The sequence below is a fragment of the Colius striatus genome, chromosome 5 (genome assembly GCF_028858725.1).
Source record: "Colius striatus isolate bColStr4 chromosome 5, bColStr4.1.hap1, whole genome shotgun sequence".
NCBI lineage: Eukaryota > Metazoa > Chordata > Aves > Coliiformes > Coliidae > Colius > Colius striatus.
In genome coordinates this window covers 37,999,713-38,012,519 of record NC_084763.1, presented here as the reverse complement: position 1 = coordinate 38,012,519, position 12,807 = coordinate 37,999,713, and the positions used below count along the sequence as shown (strand labels likewise).

Genomic DNA, 12,807 nt, shown 5'->3' with positions numbered 1-12,807 from the left:
GGCAAGGGCAGTGATTTCTGACTGCACCTCAACCCTGGTAATGCTTTAAAATGAATCCTTAAAAAAAACCCCAACCCATAATCACATCCAGAGGCAACCTTAAAATAAATGCAAACTAGTAAAACACTGAGCCATAAAATCAACATGGGCTGAAGTAATGAACGAAGTGGCAGAGCTCAAGCAACTGCTGATACATGAAGCACGATTCCTCTTTTCTCAACTCAGAAAGGAACTATTTCCTGTCCATCTGTTTCATACACCAGCAGGATGTATGAAATGTGCCTCGGGGCACAACTGCAGTCCCCCAGCCCTGAGCACTGTGAGCTCCACCAGTCACCGGGGGAGGGGGTTGGAGGCCGAGCCTGGCAAGCACGGCGGCACCAGCACCGCTTTCGCACAGGAACGCTCATTATCATGGCAGCTCATTAAAACATGCTCCTTCCTATCCATGTAACATTAGCTTTTGTCTTTGAAACAGCCCAGCTGACAACTTCAGGCACTCTTTATTCAGTATTTATCCCTGTACCTTTGAAGCATCCCAAAAGCTGATGTGTTTTGGAAGGCTCTCAGAGGTGAAGCAATGTAAGATCTGAGCACACTTCGGAGCACAGATCTGTTCCTGGTCAAGGCAACGAGCAGTAGCAGCCCCTGCTTTGTGCAGGAAGGACTTTCACTGAAAACAGGTATTGTAGCACTGAATTTCTACTAAAGGAAGGCTCTACTGTAAAGATTTAATCAGATCTGGGAACAGAAAACGCTGGTAGTAAGGTCAGCTCATCAAACGTGACCAGAACAGAGACAGCCATGACTGATGTGGCTCTGAAAATAACAGGAAACATTTAAGACAGCTGCAGTTTGAGGCTCTGAGGTCTTAAGTGCTTACAACAGAGCCTTCTTACATCAGACACTTAAGTCTCTAAGTGCACATGTTCTGTATCTTCAGTAGCAGTGCCTACCACGCAGAACACTGGGTGCCACTGCTCCCTGACTTGACCAGGAACACTCAGCCAGGTGCTGAATTTCCCCTTCCAAGTCAGGAAAAAGTGCTGGTGAAAACTGTTTGTTCCTGGTTGCGGGTTCCAAACACCAACTGCCAGGATCCAGGTTCTGGATCCAGAGCCTGCGTGAAGGACACCACGGTGCAAAGGCACAGCCGAGACAGGTCACAGGAGAGCACGCCGCAATCCTGACTCTGCCTCATGGCAGCAGGAGGGATTTTGCCAGTCTGGTCCAGAACCATTTCTTGGTGCAAGGATTGGTGTAATCACAAATTGTGATGAACCGTAAGATACTCGGAAACTCGTTCTTCATGGTTTTGCACTTGACTGGAATCAGCCGTTTGAGACGAGCCCCTGGAAGAGAGGTGACGCCAGCAGAGGGTTACACAGAGCCATGCTCACATCCTGTACCTGTTGTCTCCCCATAGAAGCACACACATCACAAGGTCCACGTTTGCTCCTGATTTTGTGCCATCTCATTATAATGCAACTGCCTCTCATCCTGGAGAGCAAGGTCCCAAATCTCAGGCCCTCTACTAAGCCCATTTCACTCAAGTGTGCAGCAGGGCCCCATGGAGCATGCATGGGGCAGCCTGTGCTGATCCTAGCTGGGAGTGAGCAAGTCCTAACAAACTGCACATATAAATCAACTGAGCAGTTTCTGGTGGATCACAAACAACAGTATAGAGTCCTTCCTTTTGGGCAGGAAGACTCTTTAAAAGGCCCTGGACAGGCTGAAGTGACAGGCCAAGGCCAACTGTATGAGGTTCAAAAAGGCAAGTGCTGTGTCCTGCACTTGGGCCACACCAACCCCAGGCAATGCTACAGGCTTAGGGCAGAGGGGCTGGAAAGCTGCTCAGAGGAAAGGGACCTGGGTAGGTTGGTGACAGCAGCTGAACATGAGCCAGCAGTGTGCCCAGGGCGCCAAGGCCAATGGCATCCTGGCTTGTAGAGCAGTGATTGTTCCCCTGAGGCTGCAGCTTGAGTGCTGTGTTTAGTGTTGGGTCCCTCACTCCCAGAGGGACACTGAAGGGCTGGAGCGTGTCCAGAGCTGGGCACCGGAGCTGGGGAAGGGTCTGGAGCACAAGTGTGATGGGGAAGCTGGAGGTGTTCAGCCTGGAGGAGGCTGAGAGGAGACATGATTGCTCTTGCAATTCCCTAACAGGAGGTTGTTGCCAGGGAGGAGTTAAGTCTCTTCTCCCAAAACAAACATCGACAGGACAGGAGGAAATGGCCTCAGGTTGCACCAAGGGCTTGTTACCAAACCATTCGGTGCATTAATTACCCCCTACACACAAGTAACTGGGATTTCTGTACTTACAGGCAGAGTTGGGGTCATCACATACAGATGGCCACCTCCTGTGGTTTTGATGAAAGGTGTAATGCCAACATATAACTGGTGCAGAGCTAAAAGGGTTTTTAGTCTTGATGACTGGGGACTGATGCCACGTGCTAGGGGTGTTCAATGGCCCAACAGCCACCATGTGAAATTACTGTGTCTAGGATGATGGAGCCAATATGAGCTCTGCAACTGGCTTCCAGTTCAACCTCTGGCATGTCATTGATAATACAATGTCAGACACTTCATAGAGAGAGGAGACTGCACATACAGACCCTCCTGCAAGTTCTACAGATCCTCTGTTGGGCTGTGTTGCACTGACCCCCCAGCAACATCCACAAGTGTTGGATCATTAGTAGTTAAAAGCAATCTGAACAGGTGTGACAAACAAACTGATGGCTTTTCAACTCAGAACAAAATACTGAACAGATTTTTCCAATACAAGCTGAATATTCCATATTTTGTTTGCCTATCCTCAAGTCAAGGATCTCTGCAAACACCTGCCTGCTCATTACCTGCAACTGTTCCCAGCATTTACTCAAAATACTCTGAATTTATTAGGATACATTTTTTGTTAGTTGCATATTTCCTGTATGGATCTGGCAGCACTTGGTCAGCCTGAGATGCAGCTACAACATCTCCAGGTGCCCAGTGTTAGCCCACCTGGCAGTGGGCATGGAAGCATGGACAGCTGACCTTCCCACTCAGGTCACGCAGCAGGGCAATGGTAGAGCAAGGAACCAAGTCCAGGTCCTTGCCTGCACAAGATTATAAAGCCACCGTTAGTTTCAATGTCTGCTTCAAATCTCTGTTTGCTTAGTGAAAGACATTACACCCAAGACAAGGGACTTGCATACAGTCAGTGGTGAGAAACTAGGTCTGAGAACAAGCCACCAGTTCTGGATCCTTTCACAGAATCCCAGAATGGTGGGGGTTGGGAGGGACCTCTAGAGCTCATCCAGCCCAACCCCCTGCTAAACCAGGTTCTCCTTGATCAGGGGGCACAGGAATGTGTCCAGCTGGGTTTGGAAACCTCCAGAGGAGGTGACTCCACACCCTCCCTGGGCAGCCTGTGCCAGGGCTCACTCACCCTAATAGAAAAGAAGTTTTCGCTCGTGTTTAAGTGCAACTTCTTGTCAACCCCCAGCCTGTCCTGGTGTCTGGGGTTGTTCCTCCACAGGTGCAGGACTTGCACCTTGCCCTTGTTGAACCTCATGAGGTTCCTCTCTGCCCAACTCTCAAGTCAGTCAAGATCTCACCTGTATTTATTTCTTTAAACATATCTGAGACTACCCCTCATCTTGCATCTGTGCAGTGGCCAACAGTACAGCACTGATCTCAGCTGCAGATGTTGCTATAATAAAAATATCAGGTTGATTTGCAATTTGAAATGCATATTTGTGAGATCTTACCTGGGGAAAGGCTAAGAGCGAATTTGGTCTGAAAATCACATTCATCACTTTCCAGGTAATCGTCTGAAATGACAACCACCATCCTCCGACACCTAAAGAAGAAGCAGGCAGGGGAGAGAAAATAAAGTGTTAACAGAGATGTTTTTCATTCTCACTGGTAAAAGTGTGCACCCCTCTGAAATGAACTCATCACTGTGCTCCAGCAGCAAGTACCTACAGAGCAAGGGCTACTGACAGACAGCTGTGTTACACACAAAAACCTGACTACAGATAAACACACACTAAAAAACGAGGAAAGAGCAAAGTGCAGATCTTTATTTGATCTTCTACCTATAAACTTCGAAAAATGTAACCTTATTATCTGCTTATTTGCCATCCTTACTGACTGATCCTAACTAGTACTTTTGAATATTAGAATGAACTGGACAGAGCTTCATTGTACTCGTATTGCTGTGAATTCCCGATTTCATAAATTTGAGCTTTATCACACATTCTCTTAGGTTGGGAAAGACCCTTAAGATCATCAGATCCAACTGTTCCTCCAGCACCACCACAGTCACCACTAAGCCATGGCCCTCAGCACCTCAGCTACACGGCTTTGCAATAGCTCCAGGGATGGGGACTACCCCACCTCCCTGGGCAGCCTGGGACAGGGGCTGACAACCCTCTCAGCGAAAAGGTTCTTCCCAATCTCCAATCTAAGTCTCCCCTGGCACAACTTGAGCCCATTTTCTCTTATCACTTGTCGTTCGGGAGAAGAGACTGATCCCCACCTCGCTACAACCTCCTGTCCAGGGAGCTGTGGAGAGTGCTCATGCCTCCCCTCAGCCTCCTCTGCAGACTAAACACCCCCAGGTCCCTCAGCTGATCCCCATCACACTTGTGCTCCAGCCCCCTCCCCAGCTCTGGTGCCTGGCTCTGGACACGCTCCAGTCCCTCAGTGTCCCTCTGGGAGTGAGGGGTCCAAACACTGAATACAGGACTCGAGCTGCAGCCTCACCAGGGCCCAGCACAGGGGGACAATCACTGCCCTGGGCCTGCTGGCCACACAGGCAGGATGCCTGGATGCCATTGGCCTTGGCCACCTGGGAACACTGCTGGCTCATATTCAGCTGCTGTTCCTTCATTCTCCCACTTGCTGCTTACACTCCTCTGAGGTGCCTGGCTTCAAGCTGGGTAATGGGCTCTTATAGAGAGCTACACTCCACAACAGCTGGGACTGTGTGGCCTTACAAGGGCTTCTGGTAATACCACACAACCTCCATCTGAAAGGCTGTTTAAACCCAAACTCCTGCCTCAGGATTTTTCATTCCCTATCCAGGGAGCTGCTTTTATGTCCTACAGCTCCCACCATGCCTGAGTCCCACAGAGGTCTGAAAGATCCCTGAAGTCAGTGCCAGAGCCAACATCAGTGCCCTCAAACTCCAGGCTGTGGGGCGGAGCTAACTCTGCCTGGAGCTGTGTGCATTTCCAGATCACCTCCAAGGATACAACTGCAGGATACTCCAGCCAAAAGCAAAGAGATCAAACCTCAGCAGCATCACTGCAGTGGCATCTGCTGTGTGAACATGACCAAATGACATGTCTGGGAATGCTCGAGTCTTCCCTCTTGAGCCAAGAGCACATGACAGAGCCCACAAAGGCATCACTGTGGATTTTTACTGCTTCACTGGCACCACACTGTAGATATCCTGGGAAAAGAAGCATCATGTTCCAGTTCACTCAGCTGACCCAGCCAGCCAGGCTCCACTTACCTCCTCTCTATAAGCTCTCCGCTGATGGACCACACACACGTTCCTGGCAAGACGTCCCGATCAAACACACAGAGCTTCAGCTTGAACTCAGTTTGTTCCAGCTCCCTGATCATCTCCTGAACAAAATGAAGGTCTTTCTGACAGTAGCAGATGAAGGCATCAAACATCTCTGTTCCACTCCCTGAAACCAGTCAAAAATTAGCTGCTGTCATCTACCAGAAATCAAGTTAATTCCTGTAGGGAACTTTCACCAACTCCCACAGGCTTTGGCTCAGAAGCAAGAGCTTTGACAGACCAGCTGTGGCCAAACTTGCACAGCTAATTTACCTCTGTCCCAGCCTGCTACCGCTTAGCCAGGCCCCTGTCCACAGCAGCAGGCCCCTTGGCCTCACCCGCTTTGCTGCACAGCGCGGGCTGTGTGTGTCAGCCCACACTTGCTGCCAGTGGCTGGGAAAGGGCAGCTGAGATACAGTCACGTAATGTCTGCAGGGGCAAGAGCATCCAGCTACAGGGGGTGGGGGCAGATGGGGTTTGGCAAGAGCTGGAGGGAGCAGAGTGTCTCAGGGTATGCAACGCAGTGCCCTGATGTGCCAGCTTTTCACTGGGAGTTACACTCCCCAAATGTCATTGTGGCTCTGGGAACCAGTTCTCCAGTTCAGGTCACACAGGTACATACTTCCCCACCAAACCCCACCCCTGCAGGACTTTTCATCAAGCAGTGTCCTGACATCTCCTCTCCACTGAGCTAGGAGGTAGGCCTTGAAATTTCAACACTGTAATTTTAATGTCAAACTTGTCTATCAGAAGCTGTATCCTAAACAAGTGTCCCTGTTTTCCAAAGATCTCAATGGCTGGTAGCTCTTGTTTATTTATCACTTATCCAAATATGAAAGCCCTATATTTTAAGGGCAATATTCCTTGTAATTGAGTGCCTTAATACTGCTGGACAGTTTCCCACTGTGGTGTTCTTTTCCACTTCAATGTCACTATGTTTACTTTCAACTTTTTATGACAGTTAAAGCCTACCACAGTGAAAAAATAGGTCAGGTTCTAAAAGCTGCTGAGAGAAGTAGGAGCCAGACAGGCAGATCCAGCTCAAGCATCATCCAGTCAAGCAGAGGAGTAACTGCTTGCCAAGTCAATCAAACCGAGGGTGCTGCTTTAGGGGCACAGCACTATCTCAGGAGTCACATCAGGCAAAGCTACCATGTATAATACCAACATGTTTGTCTACAGACATTTGGGAGTGTTAATGATGTCCCTACACACAGAAAAGGTGGCTGCCCAGAGCTGGCCAGGGGAGCATCTGAAGAGATGAGCTGACATGTCTGCATTCAGCCTTGGCTGCTGGTCAGGCTGGCACAGGACTTGACAAGATGTTGGCTCCCTCAGCCCCCAGCTGCACGGGCTGCCCAAGGTGCAGAAGTGGGAATCACAAAACCTCTCGGGCTGGAAAAGATCTTCAAGATCACCAAGCCTAACCCCTCCCCTCACCCTGCCAAGCCCACCACTAACCCATGGCATTCAGCCCCACAGCTTTACAATAGCTCCAGGGATGAGGACTCCCCCACCTCCCTGGGCAGCCTGGGACAGGGGCTGACAACCCTCTCAGGGAAAAAGTTCTTCCCAATTTCTAAACCTCCTCTGGCATAACTGGAGGCCATTTCCTCTTGTCCTATCATTCATTACTGGAGGGAAGAGACCAACGTCCACCATACTACAGCCTCCTGTCACGCAGTTGCAGAGAGTGCTCATGTCTCCCCTCAGCCTCTTCTCCAGACTAAACACCCCCAGCTCCCTCAGCTGATCCCCATCACACTTGTTCTCCAGCCCCTTCCCCGGCTCCGGTGCCTGGCTCTGGACACGCTCCAGCCCCTCAGTGTCCCTCTGGGAGTGAGGGGCCCAACTCTGAACACAGCACTCGAGCTGCAGCCTCATCAGAGCCCAGCACAGGGGGACAATCACTGCCCTGGGCCTGCTGGCCACACTTACTGCTGCCACAAGCCCGGCTGCACACACAGCCCAGCCCACAGCTGCACACACACGTGAAGCCTCACGCACAGCCCAGAGAGCACACACAGAGAACTGCATTTCCTCCCTCCCTCCACACCCAGCCTTACTTCAAACTCCGCTTCTCCTTTTTTTATTCAGGGTGGTTAAATCTGCCAAAGACAGGGCTGAGCAGCCACGGCAATCAGCTCTGACATCCTTCCCCCTGTCAGCAGCTGCTGCTCTGTGCCAGGTTGCGCTGAGGGATGCATTTCGGGGAAGTCTCCTCCCATGCCTGTGCAGCAGGCTCTGTGCCAGCCTGTTCCTGGCCGTGCCCAGGGTTGCTTTTCCTCTCTGACCTGGGTAACAGGAAAACTGAAAGTACCTGCAGATCACCAGCTACAGCGTTCTGGCTGAGGTTATGAAACGTCCCGGGGAGTCAGGAAAGCAAACGGGTTTTCCACACTTTTCATGGCCGGGTTGCTACAGCCGAAGGCAATTTCAACATGAGGTATCAGGCAGCAACATAATCGTGGGCACTCACCATAGGGATCATCTCTGGTGGTGATGCCCATTAGCTCTGAGGTCCTGGGCACGCTGCTGTCCACAGCCGGCACCTGCAGCGGCTGGTTGGCCTGCTCCTGCTTCCTCTGCAAGTACTTCTTACAGTCCTCCTCTGCAAAAACACACAACCCATGCAAGAGGCTCCTGTCAACTTGGTTTTACACCACTGGAGTTCGTTAAAAGAGGAATAGCTACGTCATGGATGAGGGATATTAGAGGGAAAACCCCTGGGTTTTTTTTGGTACCTAGAATTTCTCTCACCCTTTTTAAACATTCTGATGCTGTCAACACCACCTCCTCTAGCAATTAATTTCTGAAGCTGTTTAGAGAAGTACTTTCTTTTAACAGTTTTAAACCAACCTGCTCCTACTATCCTCAGCTCCGGCTCACCCCAGTACACTTTCAACAGCCTGCCTTATGTATGTAACAGGTCTCAACTCCACTGTCTGCTCTCGCTGCTATGCATTTTGGAGTATTTAAAGTCATAAAACAATGGAGAGGAGGAGATCTTCTCCATTGGAAGTCTTCATATTATCTTCTGCTAATAAATGTAGACACACACGAGCTGACTCACACCACCAGCCTTTGACAGCCAGACCTGCAGCTGACTATAGGTACAGACAATAGGACCATGTTAAATTTTATCGAGCCCCTGAAACCTGAAACAGGCTTTATGTTGTGCAACAGCAAGTGCAGATCCTCTTTATCTGCTGTCCACATCCCCTCTGGGACACCTGAGGGGTAGAGCAGCCCTGTCACATTCACTGCTGTGAACTTCCCAAACAGGACAATGCTGGACACAGATTTTGCTGAAAAGCAAACAATAAACATAAATGCCAAAGTCTTTGGAGAAGTGTCAAGAAATCCTGCAGCCCTTACCACTCTGCAATTACAGAAGAACTTGAAAGTAAAAGGAGATCTGAAAACAGGAATTAATAACAAGATGAAACCCTCTAGAGCTTTCTCCTGAAGCCCCATTCTTTGCTTCCACCTCAGAGTTTTCTGTCTCATGATGGAGTTATCCCCAGTAGAACAGAGTCAGACCTGATTACAGCTTAGGCTGAGGTATTCTTAATCTGCCCCTCTCCTCCCCACTCCTGCAGCAGAGAAGAAGCAGCCACATTCTTTATCAACCAGAAGGTTCAGACTTTAGGTCTTTCCTGCTGAAGCACAAACTCAGGTCTCCCCTCTCTGCCAGCTGCCTATTGCTGTGAGGTGAGCCAGTGGCTCTGAAATCACAATTAAAGCCGCTTTGAATTGATCCACTGGTTCAGAAATGCCACAGGATGGACTGGCATGGACGCACCACCTCACCTGTGCCTCAGTCCCCCAGGTAGCCAGGATCACAATCCAAAATATGACTGAATAGGCAAGAACAGGCCATTATTTAAAAGCCTATTAACACTAGTGCTTAATCCAGAAATATTCATTTTAAGTGTATTTGCTCAACGTCTTCCCTCCTTGCTTCTTCCAGCTGCAGAAGTGACGTCTATGCAGCCATGACCTGTGTTTTTCTAGACTGGCGCCCAGTGCTCATCAACAACACAACATACTCATTCACAAAAGCATTCTCCTGATCCATCTCATCGAGCCTCTGTGCACAGAGCTCTGATGGCATCATGCTGAAATCCCAGACCCCATTTACCCCACCGGGACAAACCTGAGAGATGGGCAAAGCTTTCAAAACCATGGGTTTATTACAAGAGCAAACGGGAGGCTCTGTTGCACTGGAACTGCCAGTAAGTCCTGTGAGCCTGAAGGGATGAAAGATGTTCACTACATTGGCACGGATCAGTCCCCAGATGGAGACAGTGCCTAACTGTACAGGTTAACAAAAGCCAGCGAGGGTGAGAGATGATTTTGCAGACCCCTAAAGAAAAGGGATGCAAACCAACACCAAGAAGTAGCAAGAAATTTCTCCAAGTTGTCTCACTCGTCCCAGCACCTACCACACACAGGGCAGGCTTGCTGTTCCTCTAACAGTAAAAGGCCCGAGGAATGGTACAGAAAGAATAAGAACACGGAATCTAAAGTGCAAAATGATTAGCAAGATGAGAAGAGGGAGAAAACAGACCCAGTAACTGTCAAGTGGGAAAACAGCACTTCTAAGACGGGTCAGAAGGAAACAAAAGCCAGTGTCAGCAGAAAAGAGTCAGCACAAACGTACCAAACCAAGCCCCACTGACAGCACAGCACCCAGGAGTTTGGCTCATTTGCCCACACAAGAACATCAAGTGTCACCTGAGAGACCTCAGCGTGTCTGAGACATAGGCTAACAGGTACAACACTGGCACATATCTGTGTGGGATGTCCCAAGGCCTCCCATATGACTTGAAGTGCCTTTGTGTGGGCAGTCCAACTGAGACCGTGACCCTGGCACCAGGAAAAACCCTGGGGGTAAAAGTGCACAAAACCATCCATTTCCACGTCCTCTCAGGAATGTAAATAGCAGCAACTGCTACAAGAGCTCAGAGTGCCAGCAACAGGGCCCGACCTGCAACCCTCAGCCAAAAATAACAAACCAGAGGCACGCTCTGGCTGGGCAGGGCTCTGGGTCCATCTGCCCTGGCATCCCATCTCCAGCAGTGGTCAGAAACAGATGCCACAGGGAGAACAGAAGAATAAAATATGCAGTGATATTTTTTCAGGTATTTTTATCTTTTAGACTATTTGCAGTTAAGGAATTTCCTGAGATAGGGGCAGTATTTGTACGCTGAACAGTCCTCAGTGGGTTTTTCTTCCAAGAATTTATTGGTCTCCTCTCATCAGTGTGCCTTTCCTGAAGTTCTAGTTCCTCCACTCTGCTGCTGTCTATTCAAGCTCTGACAAAGACTGGCCACCACACTCCCTCCCAGTGAGCCAATTCCTAAACTGAGGGCCAGAAGCAGCCTAGGCCATAGCCTCCGGTCTCTTGTACAGCTGGAAACTTCTGAACCTCTGATCAGTGGGTCATGAAGCACACTGATTTGTCTTCCCCAACACTGAGTCCTCAGAGTGAGTTCTCGAGTAGAAAGAACCACAGGAGTATGGGAAAGTCCACCATTGCTTCTTGGTCAGGCCGTCCACACAAACATTTAGATCTTCACTTATCTCAGTAACTAACAGGAAATGAGATTTATTATTTCTTCACTGCTGACCCAGTAACTTATTTTACACAACTCAAGAGTTCAGCAGAGTCTCTGGCTTTGGAAATCCTTCAGCCATGAATTTCCTCTTCTGATGACAGCTGCCTTCTCTCTGAATTTCCGTGATTGTGAAGAAGAGTCTATAAAGGACAAGTTATCACAGCAGCACTGGAACCATCATACTTCTCACTGACCTATCGCATTTTTTTTCATTTTACAAGGAAACCCTTTTCTTTTCATTACCCAATTAATTATTTTTCCCTTCCATTATCCAGCTTCCTACATCCCTCTTCTCTCCCTGCAAATATCCTTCCTACCACACTAGACCTACATGTCACCATGTTCATATTGGCCCACGTCTGTGCAAGCCATCTCCTGCCTGACCTGGCCCAAAGCACCGTTTGACACGCTGAGGATAGGATGTGGCTCCAGATGCCTTTGCAGGAGTTACGGTTAGCACAAATACAGTACGCTTCTCCCTTCTCTCCCGGAAGCGACACGAGGCCCCTGTAAAAGAGCCAGCAGGTCGCTCCACTGTCTGGGAAGGGCTTTCCTGCTTGCATGAGATTTTTCCTTAACATTCACCTCCCTGGACAAAGCCAACACAAGCAGCATTCCCTGCCTGCCAGGCATCGAGGGCACACCGAGTCTACCTCAGCCTCGCTGCCGCGGAGGGCAGCTGCATCCCCAGGACACCCCGCAGCCCGGCGACATACGGCCTGGGGACTCCAGCGCGGCCTGCGGCAGCCCCGCAGACAAGGGCGGGCTCGGTCCCGCTCCCCACGACCGCGGTCTCCCCCACGACCCTACAGCCCCTGGCCTCGGCGCCCCTCCGCACGGCCCGCGGCGCGGAGCTCCCTGCCGCCGGGGCCTCGGCCCGCCCGCGGGGAAGGGAGGGGTGTGGGGTGCCGCCGCCACGCCGCGCCTCACCCACGCTGCCGGCCAGGTCGAGCAGGACGTCGTCGCGACCGAGGCGGCGCAGGAGGTCGAGGAGGCGGCCGACGGTGGCGCCGCCGGGGCAGCGGCCCTGCCAGGCCTCCAGCAGCGCGCCCGTGGGGTCGGGCTGCGCCTCCAGCGCCCGGATCTCCAGGTACTCGCAGCCCAGCGCCTCCGCCAGCGCCGTCCAGTCGGCGGCCGCCGCCGCCCGCGGGTTGAGGTAGAGGCCGAGGCGGCGCCGCACGCCGTAGTTCAGAGCCACCATGGGCACGGCGTGGAGGTCGAGCGGCGACGGGCCGGGGCCGGGAGCGGGGCCCGCCGGCGCCGTGGCCATGGTCGCGCCGCTCTCGCAACTTCCCCCCACGCCTGCCTTTCGCTTCCCGCCTCGCCCCGCCCTGCTGCGGCCGCCGCCGCGGGCTCGGCCCGCCCTCCCCGCCGCTTCTGGGGTGCGAGGGGGCCGGGCTGTGCCCGCTGCCGGGCCAGCGGCTGGGCTGGGAGTAGGCGAGCAGCGACGCTTCAGCGCCTTCCCGAACGGAGCCGCGGGGACCGCGGTGTGCGTCGGGCAGACCTTCTGCCGCAGACGAACAGTGATACGAAACGGTGACGACCCTAAAGCTGTTTCCCTGTATAGACACTGCAGAAAAGTGTGTCACCCCATCCTCCTGACATTCACCATTTGTGTTAATGGGG

General features: G+C 51.4%; 1 protein-coding gene across 1 annotated transcript; it reads right to left on the bottom strand.

Moving 5' to 3' along the window:
* Window positions 1-1,069: 1,069 nt before the first annotated feature.
* MYD88 (MYD88 innate immune signal transduction adaptor) lies at window positions 1,070-12,478 on the bottom strand. The gene is made up of 5 exons (XM_061996598.1): window positions 12,112-12,478; window positions 8,037-8,168; window positions 5,504-5,684; window positions 3,750-3,841; window positions 1,070-1,352 (listed from the first exon to the last, which is right to left on the bottom strand). The coding sequence occupies exons 1-5, from the start codon at window positions 12,449-12,451 to the stop codon at window positions 1,198-1,200; spliced, it is 900 nt and encodes a 299-aa protein (XP_061852582.1). The 5' UTR covers window positions 12,452-12,478; the 3' UTR covers window positions 1,070-1,197.
* Window positions 12,479-12,807: the final 329 nt, after the last annotated feature.

Excerpts from the sequence above, each read along its gene's own strand:
- MYD88 (XM_061996598.1), bottom strand. The coding sequence starts at position 12,451 with ATGGCCACGGCGCCGGCGGGCCCCGCTCCCGGCCCCGGCCCGTCGCCG. Across the intron at positions 5,685-8,036 it reads CACCAGAGATGATCCCTATG|GGAGTGGAACAGAGATGTTT; the intron begins GTGAGTGCCCAC and ends GACTGGTTTCAG. Across the intron at positions 3,842-5,503 it reads GGAGAGCTTATAGAGAGGAG|GTGTCGGAGGATGGTGGTTG; the intron begins GTAAGTGGAGCC and ends CTTCTTCTTTAG.